Raw genomic sequence first — 20997 nt, forward strand, 5'->3', positions numbered from 1 at the left:
ACGTGATGCTCCTGATCCAGTTCACCACAGTCCTCCTCACCCCCAGCTCTCTTCACACGGCCTTTCCTGTGCCCTTGCACCATTCTTTCTCCAATGAGTACTAAGAAGTGTTAATGAAACATTTCTTTACCCATGGCTGTATCAAAACTGAGGCTGGCAGAGGGGGGCACCACACGGGCTGCGTGCGTCTTTCACTTGGCCCACTCCATCTACACCAAGGCGCGCATCGAGTTTATGTCTGCTGCAGCCAAATGGGGGGTCAGGAGGGCAAATGGAGGGGCACAGGGCTGTCTCGGGGTTCTAACCTTCAGCGCCATACTTCACATGCCAGTGGGTGAAGGATCTAAGATGGGGAGGCTCACAAGTGCTCCCTACTGCAGGGTCAAGTGGAGGTGCCTTCCCCTCCCAAGGGGTCACCCCAAACTGGGCCCCAGCACCAACTCTCCAGGGCAGACTTGAAACCAAACCCCACAGGCTCTGGACTCAGACCATCTATCTGAGGAAACAGCCGGAGGTCCCAAATGTGCTTGTGTGACACAATCTTTCTCTCCAGGAATGGGGAAGGCAAGAGGAAGCACATTGCTCAGATAAAGAGCAGCTGCTAATGTGGGCAGGAAGTGGTGGATGGGCCCCACAGCCCGTGCCAGAGTAACATGTGTCTTCTAGTGTCTGGGGCTGCCATGAAAGCCACTCACTTAAAAAGCAGGAAGCTGGAGGCAAGCCCACAGCCTTGCCAGCTCACAAAAGCTGCTTGGCAAATTCCAACCAAATGTAAGTCTGCAGAAAAGACAACTAGCAAGTAAAGGGCCTTTGTGAGGACAGGAGAAAAGGCAGCAGGGAGTCGCCAGCAGCAAAAGGAAGAAAGCAAGCCAGGCTGAGCCTCAGGCCCCATCATCCTTTAGTTGGATTTGGCAAAAGCCTCTGGCCTATTCTTCCTTTCAGTCACTTAATCCAGGGATGAGCTCCCCGGGCCCAAGTGCAAGGCTGGCTTAAGGCATTTATTGATCCATTAATGTTCACTGAAATGGAATCAAAACACTTGCACAACTTCAGTTTGTAAAGCATTTTCACAAACATCAGTTCATTAAACCGTCTATGTGGGATGGGACTATCCCTATTTTACTGTCATTGACAGTGAGTTCTAGAGATGTAATGACTTGAAGAAGCTCACACAGCCAGGAAGGAACACATTTGCCATCATGTCACCAGGAACTCCCTCCAAACCCAGTTTTGGTCATGGCCCATCCTCATCCCCCAAATTGCCTACAGAGACTCCCAACTCCCTTCCACAGAGCTCAAAGCTCTCCCTGGCCTGAGCCCCTTCCATTGACATTGCCCACTCCATCTTTCTACAAAACACCCACACTTGTTATTCAGCTATTATTTTTACACTAATTCCACCTCAGCCTTGAATGTTGTGCAGTATTTTCTGACACCACCTCTCTGATTTCCAACACCAACTGGGTGTCCAACAATTCAATTCAGTTCTGACACTAACTACCTGGAATTAGCATCTGATGCCACAAGTTAAAGGGCTCAGTCCCACAAGACTGTCCCACTTCAGATCCAACTGCAAATGGGGTGCCCGGACTACCCACACTTCTGCCTGGCCAACTACAAGTTCAGTGGTTTCTACAAAACCCTCTCAGTTTCAATAATTTGCTAGAAGTACTCACAGAACTCAAGAAAACACTTTCCGTACGTGTACTGATTTATTATAAATGACACAACTCAGGAAGAGCCAAATAAAAAAGATGAATAGGGCAAGGAACGGGGGAAGAGGGTGCAGTGTTCCCAAGCCCTCTCGGGCCATGCCACCCTCCCAGCACTTTGATGTGTGCACCAACCCAGCAGCTCTCCTGAACTCTGAATCAAGAGTTTTTGCGGTGCTCAATGTCCAGCCTCCCCTCCCCTCCCAGGAGGTCAGTGGTGGGGCTCAAAGTTCTCACTCTCTAATCACTTGGTCTTTCCGGTGACCTGTGCCATCCTGAGGCTATCCAGGGGTCCCACCTTAACTCACTTCATTAGAATAAACTCAGGTGGGATCAAAAGGAAATCATTATGAACAACAAAAGACACTCCTATCACTCAGAAAATTCTAAGGGTTTCAGGGGAAGTGGGGACAAAACCCAAATATTTATTTCACCACACATACCCTTCCTTCAGTTTTCCATTTATCAAAAGTCTCTTTACATTCAATCAACTATGAAACTGCCACTGAAAACAAATTACTCTTTCAATGCAGTTCTCTGGTGAGTTCCCAGAGGCAGGGCGGTGTCCTGGCCAGCCCTGTGTCCTCCACAAGTCAAATCAAAGGACAGCACGGGCAGCTGGCCTATGGTGGTGGGACACGGTCGGGGAGCCGAGTGATGCCTGCTCAGCCTTCAGCCCCCTTACGTCTCCCCTCTGGGCCAAGGAAACAGTGAACCCAGGCAACGTAGATTCTTGCCTCAGGAAAAACAGAAACAGGACTGCAGGTACTGTTCAAGTTCTCTGGGCAAGTCAAGGCCAACCAGGAGTCCACAGATACAGCACATCTCCAGGTCAGGGGTGGAAGGGAGGGAGCATCAAGGCCAGATGCCTAAAGCTAAAGCCACTCCAACAAGGAAAGAATGACAGAAGAGATTAGTAACCACATATGGCTGTTTATTTCATACAGGGCTCTGTACAAAATATTTACACATATTCCTTACAGAATAGTAAACCACTTGAAGGTAAAAAGATGCTGCTTTCTTCTCATTGGCAGGGGATAATCCTGATGTCAGAAAAGCTATGAAACAAATGAACTTTCTCCTTCCTAGGCCACAACAAAAGTCAATGCCACCTGCTTCCTGGGATCCAAAATGCCATGGCCTTGGGACCCTGATCACATGCACCTCCCTTCCTCTTCCCCATCAATTCCTTCAGTATTTACAGACAGGCCCAAGGGCCTGTGGCAGGAGGGGTCGATGCTGCCCATTTGGAAAGATGACAAGAGGACAAACTTGTTGTGGGAGAAGACTGGGAACTTCTCACATCATCTAGATCCTGGAAGAATTTCCTTTGTCTTGATGAATCTACCACTTTCTAGACTAATCCATCCTCCACATCATGCTAACCCCAGGTGGGACTCCTGCTATGGAGAATGACCTGCCACTTTGAGCTGTTTTTGGTTGTGAAGTGCTTAGTGTAACTCAGTGTAGACAGATGCCTCTCCTAACCACTCTGCACACCGTGGGCATATGGGGAGGATGTGGAGGTCTGGGTGTGGTGGGGTGGAGTGCTTCTGGCATGTTTACTTTAAGAAAACACCTCCCAAGAGAGAACAGTGCCTGCAACAGACCAGGAAAATAAAAGTACATGGCTGCTTCATACTACACACCCCAGTTCTTCAAAGCAGCAAAAGGCACTTTTTTTCAAGCCACAGTTAATCTAGAACAAACCTGGCTTCGCTTACAGGAAAAGCTGTACCAGAGGAAGTGAATATCCATCTTGTTCTCTAAGACCCGGAGAGTCCTTAGGAAGCCTCGAGCTGGCTGTCCCAGGCTCCCACCACACGCTTCAGGATGCAGTTTGTCCCTTTCTGGGTGCTGACAAGTTCCCAGTGACATTTCCTACCAGGAAGGAGAGACCAGCAGTTGAGGAGGTAAGTCAAACCCAAAAAACAAAGCCAAGGTTGTGAGTGGATGCCTATTTGGGAGTAGAAGGGTGACGGGAGGACAACAGGAGGGAAGGAAGGGAAGCTGGAGAAGAAGTGGGCACTATGGAAGTGTGGGGCTGCTTACAAACAGCAACTCTGACTAAAGTGAAATGTTAAATAATTGAGTAGAAAGGAAACTTCAGGGTTTTAGAAGCTCATCCTTCTGACAAGAACGATTTTTTTTTTTTCCATGAAGGAACTATTACTTTAAAAGTGCGGGTACTTTACATGTTGGGTGTATGTAATTCTAAAAATAGTAGTAAAAGTGTCTTTTATATGCATCATCATGTGGCTTGTGGAAGAGAATAAGGAGGAAAAAAAAAAAAAGGCAGGCAAAAACCAGCCTATGTCTGCGCCCTAAAACGTAACATTCCTTCCTGTTTGACTGGAAATGCCCAAGTGATTTCTAGGCTGAAAATAGGTAGGATTTACCTAGTAACCTAGTTCACATGTGTCTCTTAGATTTCTGAGCAGCTAATGGAGCTGTTCTTAAAAGGGGCCAATCTTGCTCCCAGGCTGGCCTTCTCTGCCCCTTCGCCTTCATTCCAAGGTCTGACTTCTTTAGCAGCAGCTCCGTCCTTCTTTGTCTGGCTGAAGCAGTCAGAATGGGAGGAGCTGCCAGGAGGGCATTCAGTGGTCCAGCTTACCACGAGCAGCCAAGATGCTCCCCAGTGACCAGGCCCAGCGGGTTCCAAAGGCAGCCGGGAGCTGCAGAAACCCACTTCCCTCAACACAAGAGGAGGCAGCAGAGAGCCCACTCAGAAGCCCACTGTGAGGGAGAAAGAGTTCTGTGCTCAGGACCCGAGTGCCCAGCGTCACGCACGCTCTGCTACTGGCCTCTGAAGCAAAGGCATCCACGGACGGGGGGGAAGGGTGCAGGAATAGAAAACCCTTGACAGAAACCCTTTTAATAAAGGAAATTCCACCCCCTCCCAATCTGTCCATGGAAGGGTGAGACCTTGATGTCATGTAAGAGGAAGTGTCTTCTCAGGCATTTAGGGAAACAGCTGCAGCTGAAACTTTGGGGCCCACTCCAGGGCACTTTTCACCACAGCCAGAGCGGCTGCTCCAAGTGCCACCGTCAGTCCCATCACTGCTAGCTTCACAAAGCGGTTGGTCCTTGGTTTGGTCAGGACATCTTTTGTTCGCTCCTCAGGCCGCAGAAGTCCCCGAAACCGCTGCCGCAGTACCATGTCAGGCCTCTGCTGGGCTGATGCCAGCTCAAAGTCTTTGAAGGTAGAGGCTGCCGTTCTGCAGAGGAGAAGGAGACAGAACGGAATGGGATGAGAGAAGAAGGGAAAAAATTAGATTAAATAGGCTGAGGGCAGAGACAGCCATTGCTCAGAAAACTCTTCTTATAAAGACCCATGAAGTCTCAAGTGGGGATTCCACTAGCATAAGCATAGGTCTCTGGAAACACCACTCCCAGCCCCGTCCCCACCAGACACAGTCTTCCATCATTTCTGCTCACTAACGAACACCCCTGGTTCATCCGGTGCCGTGGCCCCACTCACTTCTCAGCTTGCTGTTGGGCAGCTGCCTCCCGAGCAAGTTCGGACGGGGGAAACTGAACAAAGAGGTCTCCTGCTCTACTGATCAGTGTCTCATAGGGCAGGTCCTGAGGGATCTGGGACAACAGGTGGTGGACTGAGGCCATGTCGCAGTCACAATCCAGGACTTCCTGCTCTCGATACAACACGATCTGTGGGGAGCAAGGCCTTGCATCAGAGACCAGAACATACAGGGCCTTGGCCACTTCATTTCATTCTCCTTAGAGGTGAATTTAAGTTGGTACCAAACAGGGCTCACCCCAAAAGTTCAGCAAATTCTTGTATTCATCTAGGAAGTAATGATGTACATATCTGAGCACTTTTCCCACTGGGTAAACCCTTCCTGCTGAGGCAAACTTCCACCCCATGATGTGAAAGGCTGACCAATTAAATGAAGGAGGTTCTTTTAGGAGGAAGGAAAGAAGAAGGATTACTGGAGATTCCTAGCTCCAGCACAGAAGAAATGGTTCAAAACAGCAGAAAGAATGGTTTTGCTCCCTTTCAAGGACAATGAAGAGCGCTGTGAGTGCCCACCTCCACTCTCACGCCTGATGGTTCAGGCCCCTCTGATAACTGGGGCCCCTCAACCCCAACTAAAAGCCATCTCAACTTTCTATCATAATGCCACACTTCTTTACTTAAACCCGGAGTTGGGGTTGTACTAGCTCCAGGAGTTGTCAACAGAAACCCTGATAATTCACAATGCACATGAGCATTTTAAAGGTTCAAAAGAATCACGCAGTAAACAAATCTAACTAGCATTTAAACTAGCATGCTGTTTAACTAGCATTTCCCAAACTTATTGTTACACAGAACATTTTTTTCTCCCATGACTCTCCCACTAACATTCCACAGAACAGTGTCCAGAGACGCCCGCCCGGGAAGTGCTGTCTTTTGCGTCTTTCCATAATCACCAGGTTTCCCTTTAGGGAACATGATCAAGCTGGACTGGAGGATGCACACCAAGCTGCTGGCTCATGGTCTGTACCTACCACAGCTGCAAAGTAAATGGGCATCAGCGGGTGGCAGGCCAGGAAGAAGTCGTATAACCGCACGACGTGCCTGAAGTCAGACAGGACGTGCCCAAACCAGGTGATGAGCCAGCTGAGCGCAAAGATGGTCCCCACCTCGGCACTAGGAGCAAGGAAGTCCAGATGTTAGGTTCCCTGCTGAGTCATCCCTTCCCCCTCCCTGGGCCTTCTTTGTCCTCAGTGCTGTGTGAAGAAAGCATTTGAGAAACATGCTTTCTGGAAATTTCAGCCGCCTACAAATTCAGCATCTTCTCCTCACAACACAGAAAGTCCTTACAATATACCCAACATCATGACACTAATACCACAGTAGGGTCCTGGTGGCCTTATCTCCCTGGGTGCTCTCCTAATGGCCAACAAACGTCAACTACAGCAACAAGAATTAGCTGTTTTCAGAGAACTACACCACCATTTTCCTTCTGAGAAAGTCCATCCTTCGAGGGGGCACAGGCACATATTCTCAGGCTTGAAAACACAACTGTATTAATTTTACAGTTAACATGAGGTGACTGTAACACCTTAAGACACAGCCTTTTTTTTTCCTTTTTAAAGAGAGGCAGGCATTGGCCAAGGACACATTTCCAACTAAACGGAAGAGAAAAATCATACGAGAACTGCAAAGAAGTATTTCTTCTCCTTGGTATGTGGTGAATAAAACAACCCACAGATGGCCTTGTCTTTCTCGCCTCTGGATCCTATAGAACTCTGTACTTCTGTTGCAGCAATAACCTCAAAGTCTACCTTGGTGTACTTACCTTGTCCACCTCCCTCCACTAGATGTAAACTCCTCAAGGGCATGGGCTGTGACATCTCTTCTATCCCCCAAAAAGCACAGCACCCAAAAAGTGTTCCAAGACTGTGTACCGAACTGAATTATCCAGATGGCTGATAACTGGAAAGGACAACTCGGAAGAACTTAACACTAATCACCCTAAGATGATGATGCAATTGAGCTAGACTTGTGAAGAATAAACAAAGGCTAGGAGAAAGCTGAAGAGGGGTGTGTGTGTATGTACACACATATATGTAGACACATATATACCTCTGCATGAAGTCATGGAGGTCTGGATTCACCTGGTCAATGATGGGCATCAGATAGTTTAATATATGCTTGGTGTTGTCCATTGTTGGATCCATGAAATCCCTAGAAGGAGACAATTCAATGAGCTTGGTCAGACCAAATGCTGGGATCAGGGTTTGGGGGCAGTAGGGTGGAGTGGGGTTCAAACCATTGAAAACACTGACTAGGAAATGGGCTGAGGAGTTATCCCCAGGGGGACTTGAGGCGTGATACCCATCCTCTTATGCTCCTTTGTGCTGGTACCTGAGGTGATGGGTAGACAATTTTTCTACCAGGGATGTTGCCAGCTTCTCGCCTACCACCAGCAAAAATGTGACCACGATGTCGTGGTAGCCCTGGTAGTAGTGCAGCTGAGGGTTGCGCTCCAAGATGAGGAGGATGATGTCGATCAGTTCTTCCTGGAGCCCTTCTCTCTGTTCTTCTGGCATGCCTGGGGAGGGGAGGGCAGGGGAGATGCACTTGAACATGGCAAGCAGCCTAGTAACACAGAGGTTAGGAAGATGGTCAGCAGTGGATTAGCAGAGAAAGTGTTTAATAAAAGAAAATTAATTACAACAATTTGGCAACACATCAAGATCCACACACTGTTGATACTGCCTGACATGTAGGAAAGAGCCACAGACTGGCTACCTTACAGTGGGGGAACCCAACCAACACCATCTTAAAACCCAAGTCACCACAGGTCATGCTGCCAGTAGTGTGACTAGTGGACAGCATGTGCCTCCTGACGTGCTGCAGGGAAAACTCAGCACCACTTCGGTGGAATTCCTATCAAGAGTTCATCATCTGAATCTTAAAAGGAGGAAACACCAGATAAACCCAAACTGAGGGAGATTTTATAAAATAACTGGCCTGTCATAAAATACAAAGGAACTATTCCAGAATAAAGGAAGCTAAAGAGATATGAAGACTGAATGGAAAATGCATGAATTTGTATCTCCTTTTCCTATAAAGAACATTATTGGAATAAATGGTGAAATCTGAATAAAATCTGTATTAGACAGCAGTAAATACTGTCAATGTGTTACTGATTTTAAGTGTGATTATGTAATAAGAGCCGTGTTTTAAAAACATTAAAAAAATATTCCTGAAATATTTAGGGATAAAGGGACACCATGTGTGTAATTTATTCGTAATAGTTCAGAAAAAAATTTGCGTGTGTGTACCACAAAGGAGAGAGAGAAAGCAATACTACGGTAAACATAGTAAAAGGTTGACATATAAGAAAATCTGTGTAAAAGCCACCTGGGGAATTCCTTGTCCTATTTTTGCAACTTTTCTGTAGGTATGAAATTATATAAAAACAAAAAATGTAAGAGATGCATGTTCCCGTCAGAAACAAACTAAATATCACAGGAAGTACTGATCTCCTTGATCCAAAGATGCAGCTGGAAACAGAAGAGACTGTCTCGGGAGATCTTTCAGCGCATGCACCTAGTTCTGGCAGTGGTCAGTGTGGCTCCGCAGCTCATCTGGCTTTTAGTATAAAAATGCCAACCCTTGGCCTCATGACCTGTTTTAGAAGAACCGCACACAGCACAGCTTTCCTACACCATTAGGTTTTCCAGTCAAAAACAGATCTTATGAGAGAAAACAGCTAATGCAAGAGCCCAGACTAAACTGAACAAAGGTTTTTAGGTGAGAGTGAAGCTCATCTCTTGCCCGTTTCTACCTACCCCTTCTCAAAAAGGCATACTCTAAAAGATAAAAAAGAACATGGAGTAAACCAACTACTATGGATAGGTAAAGTAATGAAAGTAGTGAGAGAAAAAAAGTAAATCTTATTTGAACTTTCAGTATAAAAGAGGTCAGCTAAGCTCAGAAGAACGTGAATGTAAAAAAATATGAAACCACATGGAAAGTTCAGCCTACAAGAATAATATCATAGACTGATGTCACATAAATGGAAGAGGAATAAAGGGCTCAGAGGGAAAGCAGGTTACCTAGGGAAAAATATGGAATGCATCTGTCCTATGTGGTCTCCTCAAGACCAGCAGGATAGGAAAAGGCGAATGGACCATAGGCATATGTGTTTATCAAAACCAAGATGGCAGGCTACTGGCTACAAAGGAATCACAAGAGCCTTTCCAGGAACCAAGGGTGCAAGCAGGAAAGAGGCCCTTTAACAGACAAAATCCAATGCCAGAGCATGGGTTCAGAAGAGTGAGAAAATGGGTTTAGAGGCTCTTGTTCCCTCTAGCAATTCTCGTGTCTTCATGGACCTAAGGTGGAGTTGCCAAAGGAAGAGAAATAGATGAGGTTTGCTGGCCAGTTTCCTTCACTGTGAAAGTGGAGACAATGGTCATTCTTCTCATTATTCCTGGGAATGGGGAGACAATTTTAGGAACAGACTCTTTAAACATGTAGTGATTGGCCTTCCTTTCAGTCCAAGGGCCCCAATATATGTATATTCAAGATACCGCTATTTATAAATGAAGATATTAATAGTTCTTGTTATAGTGACCACTTCCAAACCAATCTGCTCTTTAAAGCCAGACTGATGGCTCTAGCAATCCCTATAAAGTCTCCTCTAAGGCTCTGAAGGGGGAAAAACCCTCTTCTCTCATTCACCACCTCTAGGCCAAAAGACATTATTTTAGGCTCAGGCCTTCACAGTGGGGTTCTGAACTGACTGAGATAGTGAAGCGGCAGATTGGGAGCACAATGGGTCCCTGAGGAGGTAGGGTCCTGCATGTGGTCACGCTCTGTGCTGGGATGGAAACTTCCTGGCACAAGCAAGCACCAACACAGGAAAGTAAGTGCAACTGGGACAGAAGCCACCCTGCCACCCCCCACCCAGGAAGACCGAGGGCGTGTCTCACCAGGAGGGAACCGCCGTAAAGACCGCCTGACATCCAGGAGCACTTGTTGGTAGTCCTTGCTCATCTGTCGTAGGTCGTTCCCTATTGAAGGAAAAAGAACATGTTATTGCAAGAATGTCTGGGAAGCCACATCAGGAGCAAAACATCCTGGCATGACATAAAAGGCCTGAAAGACATACTCGGGCTTTTCTTGAAGGGGACATGACTCAAGATACAACATTTGGAGAGGAATTCCTGGTTTAGTTCCAAACACGCTGTTTCACGCAAGGCATGATGACCATAAGAGGAGGGAACACAGATTATCCAGGAGGCTGCAGAGTGCAAAGAGCCGCAGAGGAGAAGTCAGGAGGCCAGGAGCTGCATGCAGGCCACTACTGTGTGTCACCGGGAATTGCTCTGAATTTCAAAGTCCACGTCTGTAAACTGGGAATTACTCCCTTCCATATGTACCTCTCAGATTATTGTAAGGATCAAATAAGATCATGAATGTGGAAACCACAGACCACTGGAAAAACTCTAACATCTGTAAAGTCTAGGGAACACTGAGCTGTTCAGAAAGGAGTATTAAGATAAACTCACATAAAAAAGAACCTAACCTCTCTTGACCCTGCAATTCTAAAACTAAGACACTGCAAACAGGAGCTAGTACTTGTGTTCAGTTGTTAAGCCCAACTGAAAGTAAGGAGGCAGTCTCTAGCTGTTATATATATAAAAGTGTACATTTTCTTCATAACCGAAATCAAAACTTACTAGAGGAGCCTGTATAATACTTCCGCATACACAGACTTCATCTTATAAAGATATGGGAAATTTGGAATCTCACGGAACACCATCTCAGGATTTAGAGTGTGAATACAGCAATGCCTTTTCCTTCCAACAAAAAGATCACTGCTCTGAGGCAGCCCGGTTCCAAAGATAATAACAAGGGGCAACTTAAAACATCTACTCAGGGACTTCCCTGGTGGTCCAATGTTAAAGAATCCGCCTTCCAGTGCAGGGGATGTGGGTTTGATCCCTGGTCGGGGAACTAAGGTCCCACATGCTGTGGGGCAACCAAGCCCACGCGCCACAACTACTGAGCCCGTGTGCCTCAACTAGGGAGCCCGAGTGCCGCAAACTACAGAGCCCTCGCCCTCTGGAGCCCACGTGCCACAACTAGAGTGAGAAAACCTGCATGCCACAACTAGAGGGAAGGCTGCACGCTGAAACAGAGCCTGTGTGATGCAATGAAGAAGAAACCAGCGCTGCAACAAAAGATCCTGTGTGCCGCAACTAAGACCCAATGCAGCCATAAATTAATTAATTAATTTAAAAAAAAACATAAAATAAATAGGTATACTAAAAAATAAAACAAACAAACAAAAAAACCATCTACTCGGCTGTACCACAACACTGTGAACTTTTTATCAGCAGAGGCTGTTTTAATCAACTCTAGTACCTGGCACACATTAGGAGCACAATTAGTACTTGCCAAATGAATGAAAGAATCCCCAGCACCTGGACTTTTGCCAAACACAGCAGGAAAGCAATAAATTTTTGTGGAGTGAATAAACGACAAAGTGGATTCACTGTTTTGCTGTACTTTCTTTTGTATTTTGCACTGTATTCTAAGGAAATTTTTTTTTTTTTTTACTACACGGGCCTTGCAAATAAGTACAGTTGCCCCTTGGTATTTGAGGCGGATTGGTTCCAGGACCCCCAAGGATACCAAAATCCACAGATGCTCAAGTCCCATGTATTAAGTGGTGTAACATTTGCATATAACCCATGCACATCCTCCCATATACTTTTTAATTTATTTTTTTATTATTATTTTTTATTGGGGTATAGTTGTTTTACAACTCCTGTATATTTTAAATCACCTCTAGATTACTTATAAAACCTAATACAGGACTTCCCTGGTGGCACAGTGGTTAAGAATCCGCCTGCCAATGCAGGGGACATGGGTTTGATCCCTGGTCCAGGAAGATCCCACATGCCATGGAGCAACTAAGCCCGTGTGCCACAACTACTGAGCCTGCGCTCTAGAGCCCGCAAGCCACAACTACTGAGCCCATGCGCCACAACTACTGAAGCCCACGCGCCTACAGCCCATTCTCCACAACAAGAGAAGCCACTGCAATGAGAAGCACGCACACCACAGCAAAGAGTAGTCCCTGCTAGCAGCAACTAGAGGAAGCCCATGCGCAGCAACGAAGACCCAACGTGGCCAAAAATAAATAAATAAAATATAAATTTTTTAAAAAAACCTAATACAATGTAAATGCTATGTAAATAGTTGGAGAGCACAGCAAATTCAAGTTTTGCTTTTGGAAATTTCTGGAGGTTTTTTTTTCCAGAATATATTTGATCCATGGTTGGTTGAATCCTTGGAGGGGCCAACTGTAACAGTTTTTCATAGAATTACAGAATTTTAGAATTCAAAATGGTCTTAGTATTTCCTCATAAAAAGTTTTTTTGTTTTTATAAGGACTGTAGAGGTATTATCTCTTCCCATAGCCCCATGTTTCTCAAAATGCAGTCCATGTGCGTCAGAATTAGGTGGGATTCTTGTTAAAATACATATTCCTACAACCCACTTCTAAGTGAGTGTAAACTGGAATATACATTTTTGTTTGTTTGTTTCTTGGCCATGCCGTGCGGCTTGTGGGATCTTAGTTCTCTGACCAGGGATCGAACCCGGGCCCTCGGCAGTGAAAGCACGGAGTCCTAACCACTGGACCACCAGGGAATACCCAGAATATACTTTTTTTTAAAAAATTAATTAATTAATTAATTTATTTTTGGCTGTGTTGGGTCTTCATTTCTATGTGAGGGCTTTCTCCAGTTGCGGCAAGCGGGGGCCACTCTTCATCGCGGTGCGTGGGCCTCTCGCTATCGCGGTCTCTCTTGTTGCAGAGCACAGGCTCCAGACGCGCAGGCTCAGTAGTTGTCGCTCACGGGCCTAGTTGCTCCGCGGCATGTGGGATCTTCCCAGACCAGGGCTCGAACCCGTGTCCCCTGCATTGGCAGGCAGATTCTCAACCACTGCGCCACCAGGGAAGCCCGACCCTGGCATTCTTTTCCCCTGCCTCCCAGACAAGCTCCGCTTCACAGCACCTCCCCCTAATTACCTGATATAGGAGATGGGTCATTGGTGTTGACATTGAGGAGCTTGGGCCACACTTTCTGCCTGATCTCATCAGTCAGGAGCCCTCCTTCACTGATAGCCATACGTCTAAGGGCAGCCACATCAGTGGGATCACTGTTCAGAGCCTGGTAGATCTCTGCCACTTTCTTTTTCCTTTTGGCATTAAAGTCTGCAAAACAGAAGGGAAAAGGGCATTAGGCACATATTCAGCATTTGTACATTTTCTCTTCAGGGCTCAATCTCCTTACTTGGTTTGAGGTAAGGTAGATATATTTAAAGTCAATCTACCGATATTTCACTAGCACATAGTGTGCAAAACACTAAGGAGATATGCCATATAAGTAACACAAAAGGACTTACAATTATAATAAATGCTCAGTACATTCAGATATATCTAACAGTTTTTCCTAATAGAATGATTGTGCTTTCTTAATGCTAAACTTTACAGAGCACACATATCTCTCTCTCTTTTTTAAATAAATTTATTTATTTATTTTTGGCTGCATTGGATCTTCGTTGCTGCCCACGGGCTTTCTCTAGTTGTGGAGAACGGGGGCTACTCTTCGTTGCGGTGTGTGGGCTTCTCATTGCAGTGGCTTCTCTTGTTGCAGAGAATGGGCTCTGGCGCGTGGGCTTCAGTAGTTGTGGCACATGGGCTCAGTAGTTGTGATGCACGGGCTTAGTTGCTCCACAGCACGTGAGATCTTCCCAGACCAGGGCTCGAACCCACGTCCCCTGCACTGGCAGGCGGATTCTTAACCACTGCACCACCAGGGAAGTCCTCAATATTACTTTTTTAAAAAAAACCACACGTGGAAAAAGTCTCTGGTTACACACTAATACAACTGGTAAAACATCAGAATCACATGGAGATATTTTCAAAAGTAGAATGTCAAAGGGTATACTTGGGCCTCCAGTGTGGCTAGTGGTAAGAGAGGCATGATACTGCATACAAAGCAACGGTTTCTCAAGAACCATATTAATTACTGATGATCAGGAAGTACTGTTTTAAGCATCTTATATCCTTATGTGGTAGTCTCTTATTTATACACAGGCATTTTGCTGTGTTTAAATTACTTTTTTAGGAGACTGGTTGAGAGTCTGTGGTTAATGTGCATATTATAATTTTTCTATTTAAAATAATGGGGTAATAATAGGCTGTCAGAGTTTTCACGCAGAATGGCTGATTTTAGGAACAACAAACACAAGAAAAGTTAAACTAGACAACACCAAAGAGATGTCACAAAGCAGTGCACTATAATTGCCCAAAAAAGGTATGTGCAGACACCAAGAGTTCAGACAGCTGTGGGTCAGGCTAATCTGAGAAGGCATTACTGAAGAGTGCAATTTAAAAAGAAAGGGGAGGATTCTGAGAGGCTGGGAGGAGAGCAGAAGAAAGGCGTGGAGACAGAAACAGAGGCCCTTTCATTTAACAGTAAATGAACTGATTAAAAAATATTCATGGGGACTTCCCTGGTGGTCCAGTGGGTAAGGCTCCATGCTCCCAATGCAGGGGGGTGGGGTTCAATGCCTGGTCGGGGAACTAGATCCTGCATGCATGCTGCAACTAAGAGTCCTCATGCCACAACTAAGAAGCCCACATGCTACAACTAAAAGAGCCCGCATGCCTCAACTAAAGATCCCGCATGCTGGGCTTCCCTGGTGGTGCAGTGGTTGAGGGTCCGCCTGCCAATGCGGGGGACACGGGTTCGAGCCCTGGTCTGGGAAGATCCCACATGCCGCGGAGCAACTGGGCCCGTGAGCCACAACTACTGAGCCTGCGCATCTGGAGCCTGTGCTCCGCAACAAGAGGGGCCGCGATAGTGAGAGGCCCGCGCACCGCGATGAAGAGTGACCCCCCCCACTTGCCGCAACTGGAGAAAGCCCTCGCACAGAAACGAAGACCCAACACAGCCAAAAATAAATAAATTAATAAATAAAAATTAAAATGGAGATTTCTTTTAAAAAAAAAAAAAAAAAAAAAAAAAAAGATCCCGCATGCTGCAATGAAGATCCTGTGTGCTGCAACTAAGACCTGGAGCAGCCTAAATAAATAAATAAATATTAAAAAATAATAATAATAATAAATATTTATGTAGCATATACTAGGTGCAGGGCACTGGAGTTGATGTAAAGTGGAAGATAACACTGGAAGGTAGGTTAGGCTTTAGAGAGGAATAACAGTGGAAGTAGGTTAGGCTTTAGAAGGGACTAACATCAGAAGGTAGATGTCTGTTTTAGAACAGACACTAAGCAGCTTTCCTCAGTACTGTTCTGTTCTGAGGCAACAGTCTACAACTTGTTTCCATGATAAAGCTGCACATTATTAACGCAAATGAAAGTTGGTACTAATGGCCCTGGTTACCTATCTATGAGAACTGTGACATAAACCATATAAACAGAGGCACCAACTGGTTTGGAGTTAACATGCAATTGGAGGTGCAGACAGGACCAGGTGCTTTTTCACCCCGGTAAACCTGTTCTCCTGGCTAGACTGTTGTTTTCCTTGGTGACCTAGTAGGGGACCATCTGTTCCAGTTTGTCTGAGAGATTTCTGGTTTACACCTATAGTCCTGGCATAACTGTTCATAGCAAACCCCTCCTCCCATCTGCACTCTCAAAAATGTCCCAGGTTGGATGCTAAATTAAATGGTTACTCTACCTAGAAATCATGAAAAATCAAGTCCCAATTTCCTGTCAGCACAGCACCTAACTAGTCAAATGTTTATTTACAAAGTGCTTACCATCCATCCATCTGTCCATTGATCTATCCATTCACTTATCAGTCGATCATTTAATGAGCAACTACTTGTAGTAAGCACCATACTGGGATAAAAACATGAATATGACTCTCTCCCAGCCCTTGAGAGGCTCACAGTAGGGAGTGACATAATTATTATACATGATATAATAGAACCATGAAGAATCATGAAAACCCAGAGGAAAGAATAACTACTTCTGAGGCAATCAGGAAAGACTTCACCAAGAATATACTGTGGTACCTCCTTAAAGAAAAGTTTGCACATGCGAAGAGTGCGCTGAAGGGAGAGCATTCCAGAGAGTACGTGCAAAGACCCTGTCACATGAAAGAAACATCATGCCCTGAAAACAGAAAAATTCCAAGAGGCTAAAGTGTTAGGTAAAGGAAGAGAGGCTGGAAGGACTGCAGTAAATGTAGCTAATAGAAGAGTCTGGACTGGATTTATCCTCAACTGAAGGGGAAGACAGGGAGGGATTTTACTTTGGGTCAAAGGGCCATCCTTTGGAAGAGAAGGCTGTATGTTTCCAAAGAGGGATCACTGAGACACAGAAAACAGAAAAGACTTTATATAACAACATAGGCTGAGACAAAATATGAGCAGGAATTGAATTAATTTCCAACAAAGAAAAAAATCAGATATTAAAAAAATTTTTTAACTTAGAGTGTTCTTGTATTTTCTACACATCATAAATTAAGAACACTTAAATGGTAATACTAAATATTTACTGAGGTAGCTGACATTTAGAAACCTTGTTAACCTATTTTCTAAGAGTATGGAAAATTTTCCTCAATTTTTTAAGACATATATCCACCCTATTCCTCTTTCCACTTAAGCTATTCAGCAATCTGGGGGAAAAGGAAAACCACTGTTTATATCTTGGAGGAAATAAAACTGTTTGCAATCAGCTGGATTTCCAGTAGGTTTTGGTAAATAATATGCCAAAATTTTAACTAATTCTGAACCCAAACCACAGCTCCAATACTTATTTCTCTAAAAACTCTGTTTGGATTCTACTTAAATCCTGCATTTCAAAATTTACTACTATTATCTTGATTCTGATGCTCTGTGGGAACTCAACACATACGAGCGGAATAGAACGAATAATTTAGCTTAGCTATTGTTCCTCTGGAAAAACTGGCCTATAGTAAATGGCATTACCATTTTCCCCATATTACCGTTAAGAATATCCACACCAGAGAACTCTACATAGATTTGTAGGCACTTTGACCTTTTTCTAAAGCTACTGGTGATTCCCAGAGTAGAATGCTGCTCAATTGTGGATTTCAGTGGCTGTCTGTTCAGACCCCAATATCGCCTTTCTCAATCCCATATTCTAGCAATTAAATGTTAGTGGCAGATGAAGAAGGCACTCCTACGTGTGCCACACCCACAGACAAATATTTCATTGCACCTAATGTACATACAGGCTTTGACTGTGACATAAAAAGGGAGGAGAAAACAGCAAACTCAAGTGAGCTCGAGATGTATAAATTACATAGTGATGAGTTCAACTGCTAGACTACACAATGAGGGAGAAGAGGTTCTGCAGAGTCTCAAATGAACAACTAATTTACACGTCATACCCTCTTCACCTCAGAAAGAGGAAAGTCAGAGTTATTCTTGGGATGTTTGGAAAAAGGTTAAAATTAATGTCTAACTATTTTAAGATAAATTTTACATACGGATTTTGGGGTAGGACACATTTCTGGACTGGAGAATGCGATATTTGGGCTTGGGATAAAAGCCCACATTTTCAAATCCCCTTGAATCCTTTCTTCTCCAATTTGTAAATTGCTCCACTTATAAGGGAGATGTATTATATATTCCAAAGCTGATATGTTCCGAATTTCTTTATAATAAAGGTCTTGGCTTTCATAACCATGACAGAATGAAATGACTATTCTAGAGCTGGCTGCAAAATGTAAGACACTGCTATAAATAAATCCCTGCTGCCTGAAAAGTAATTCATTCAACAAAGGAAAAAGTAATGACATTGATACTACTTGGCCTGCTCTCCATTAAAATGATCATTTAAATAAGAAGCACTGAAACAGTAGTTCTTAACAACTCAGATAAAGATGGCTGAGTCTGTTATTGTCTCAAACTCAGGTAGAGATTTCTGCTTCCTTAGAGCAACAGGTATCTTCAAAAGCATCTGGCTTGGGGAACTTAATACACAGGAAAGGACAATGGCTAAAAATGAGCACTAGCTATGCTTCCTCTAAAAGTTTTTCCAGATCAGCAAAATACATATCAGTGACTTAGATCAGGTAAATGATCTACACGCTTAATAAATGAATCTTATGTGCAAGAATAAAATTCCATGATGATTATTTGGTTTAAGCTTGCATGTCAAGAAAGCTTTACAGACTTTAAACAGAAGTTGAACTTAAATAGGCAGTGCTAGCCTTAATCAAAACAATTAAAGAGCAAGTCAGAAAGCGATCACCCCAGACAGACACCCCCTGCTCCACCCCTTGAACTCCTGATGTTGACATTGGAAATTAACTTAAAAATTTATGCTTGAAAAAAAAATTTATGCCTGAACTTCATATCTGTACCAGAGAAATACAGTGGGAGAGGAAAACCTTACCTTATTCTGAGTAAGGTTCCTATTAAAAACAAAATAAAAGAAACTCTGTTTTTGGAGGTACTAATTAGTTTCAACAAACAGTACCCAAATTAGCAGAGATTCATTAACTACCTGAAAAATAAAGACAAGCACATATGAAGAAAGACTACCCCCAAAATGGAGAATATTCTAGAGAGTAAACCAATCTAATCATAACCTCTACAAAAGAGAGTTAATAGTATTAGTAACTTTGTCAATTCCCCTATATGATTAAAAACAAAACAAAAACAAAAACACAAACAAACCCCTCTCATCTCTAAATTCCTCCCACTTATCCAAAGAAGCAAAATCAAGGAAACAAGGATAAAGTCTCGCAACCTAGGCACAGCTGCACTACATCAGGTCACAAGACCCATACCACTTGAGGCAATGACTATTATGCCATGAGGACAGATGTTATACAAACACCAGCGAAGGGTTACAAGGCCAAAGGGCCTAGAGGAGTAATACGAGGAATGAGCTCCATTTCCATGCAGCATTAGAATAGGAGAAAAGGGCAATAACAAAATGAACCCAGAGAAACAAAATGCGAATAACCGGGTGCTTCATCAAAACGTGGGTTGAATATGTGGTTGGTTCTATTATGGGCACCACCCACCAGAGGATGGAAAAGTGGGAAAGTTACCTTAGTCTTCTCCATTTATTAACTGTATGTAAAACAGATTTGAAAACATAGCGCACAACGAAACCATGATTTCATGGAAATTAGTATAAGACAGTATAAAAAAATAGAGAGACTCCCTTTTTTCAAAATTAAACATTAAAATAGGTGGCACAGGATGAGACAGAGTAGATTGGTGGTTGCCAGGAGCTGTGGAGAATGGGGCCTGGGGAATGATGGCCTTTCTTTTTGGCATTAGAAATGCTCTGGAATTAAGACAGTGCGATGGTTGCCCCACCTTGTAAAAATGTACTAAGAACCACTGAACTGTACACTTTAAAGGGTGAATTTCGTGGTAATTAAAAGAAATACGTGGTCCACGGACACCGCGTCACTCCAGACTGCGACCGATGAATGAAGTTTGGGAAACCGGCCTGACCACTAGGGAGGCGGCCCCTGGAGCCTGCGGACGTGGCCGGACAGTCTCGGTCGGGGGCAAGGCTTGGCCTCGGTTCTCAGGGAGACCCAATTCTCCTCTCCAGATGCGACGAGGTGGGACGCGGGGCCCCCGCCCGCCCCGTCCTTCCCACTGGGGGCGCGGGTCTGCAGCCAGGGTTCCTCCGGTCCTCTCAGCATCCGCTGACCCCCAATTCCAGGCTCTCTTCCACTTCAGACGTGACCCGGGTCTTCAGCCTTTTCCTCTCTCGCACCCCGCGCGGTCGCCCCGGGTTCCCCGGCCCCCTCCTCTGGCAGCTGTCCCCTGACCCTCGGGCCGCCCCTGTCCCTCATGCCGTCCTCGCAGGCCGCTCCTCGGCGCCCCGGCCGGCTTCCGTACCTGCCTTCCCCGCGCCGCCGTCCCAGCGGCTGGAGGTGGAACCGTCACCCTGCGCACTCCGGACGGCCATGTCCCGGGGGCCCGGGCCCGGGCCCGAGCCCCGGCTGGCGGCGGAGCCGACAGAAGACGAGGCAGCGGCCGCGGGATCCAGCGCCGGCTCCGCAGGGTAAGCTCGGCTTGGTCAGCCCGCAGCGCGCAGGCGTCCCCGCGCGGGCCCCGCCCCGTGCCAGCACGTGACCCCGCTACGCCGGGCGGGCGGCGGCGGGGGCAGCCGGCGGTCACCGGGGCCCGCGCGCAGGCGCCCTAAGCGGCGAGAGGAAGAGCGCGGGGAGCGCGCCCGGAGTTAGTTGCAACTGAATTTGCAGAGCGTGGCACTCTTGAAGAAATGTGTTCAGGAGCAGATTTTATCATTTCTTTTGTTTCTCTTATCTGTAAAATGATACTGATGATAATAAAAGTACTGAACTCACAAGAGTTATTGGGAAAGTGCTTAGAACACTACCAAGCATATAGTAACTACTCCACAATTGTTCACTCTGTTTTTGCTTACCAAGAATTTTACCTGCTGTCTCACCTCCCCACAGGTACTCCTGTCATCGTACTTGGTGACTTAAGGGTTTAGCAGAACCATCGCATACAGTTATGCAGATTGTGCACTGCACAATGCCAAAGGCGCCGTTCACATAGAAGGTTATGTGAGCAGTATTCCCTTTGAGTTGTACAAAACTGGCCATTCATCCAAAATGAGCATCTGTCTTATCAGGTCGTTGACCGCCTCGTCTCCAATGACAGTCCTTTCTCTTCAATAGGCCACTCATTCCCTTGGTCACACCCCTATCGTTGTGGCCAGAAACTGCCCCACCTCTTAAATCTC

The 20997-nt window shown here is 45.3% G+C and overlaps 1 protein-coding gene across 1 annotated transcript; it reads right to left on the reverse strand.

Annotated features, from left to right (window-relative positions):
- Positions 1–2629: 2629 nt before the first annotated feature.
- Positions 2630–20290, reverse strand: TBC1D20 (TBC1 domain family member 20). Its single transcript, XM_059897626.1, has 8 exons — positions 20124–20290; positions 13277–13462; positions 10164–10244; positions 7585–7771; positions 7303–7404; positions 6222–6363; positions 5194–5381; positions 2630–4930 (listed from the first exon to the last, which is right to left on the reverse strand). Exons 1-8 carry the CDS (start codon positions 20191–20193, stop codon positions 4675–4677), a joined length of 1212 nt encoding a protein of 403 aa, XP_059753609.1. The 5' UTR covers positions 20194–20290; the 3' UTR covers positions 2630–4674.
- Between the last annotated feature and the right edge of the window lie 707 nt (positions 20291–20997).

This window comes from Balaenoptera ricei, chromosome 15 (assembly GCF_028023285.1).
Source record: "Balaenoptera ricei isolate mBalRic1 chromosome 15, mBalRic1.hap2, whole genome shotgun sequence".
NCBI classification, from domain to species: domain Eukaryota; kingdom Metazoa; phylum Chordata; class Mammalia; order Artiodactyla; family Balaenopteridae; genus Balaenoptera; species Balaenoptera ricei.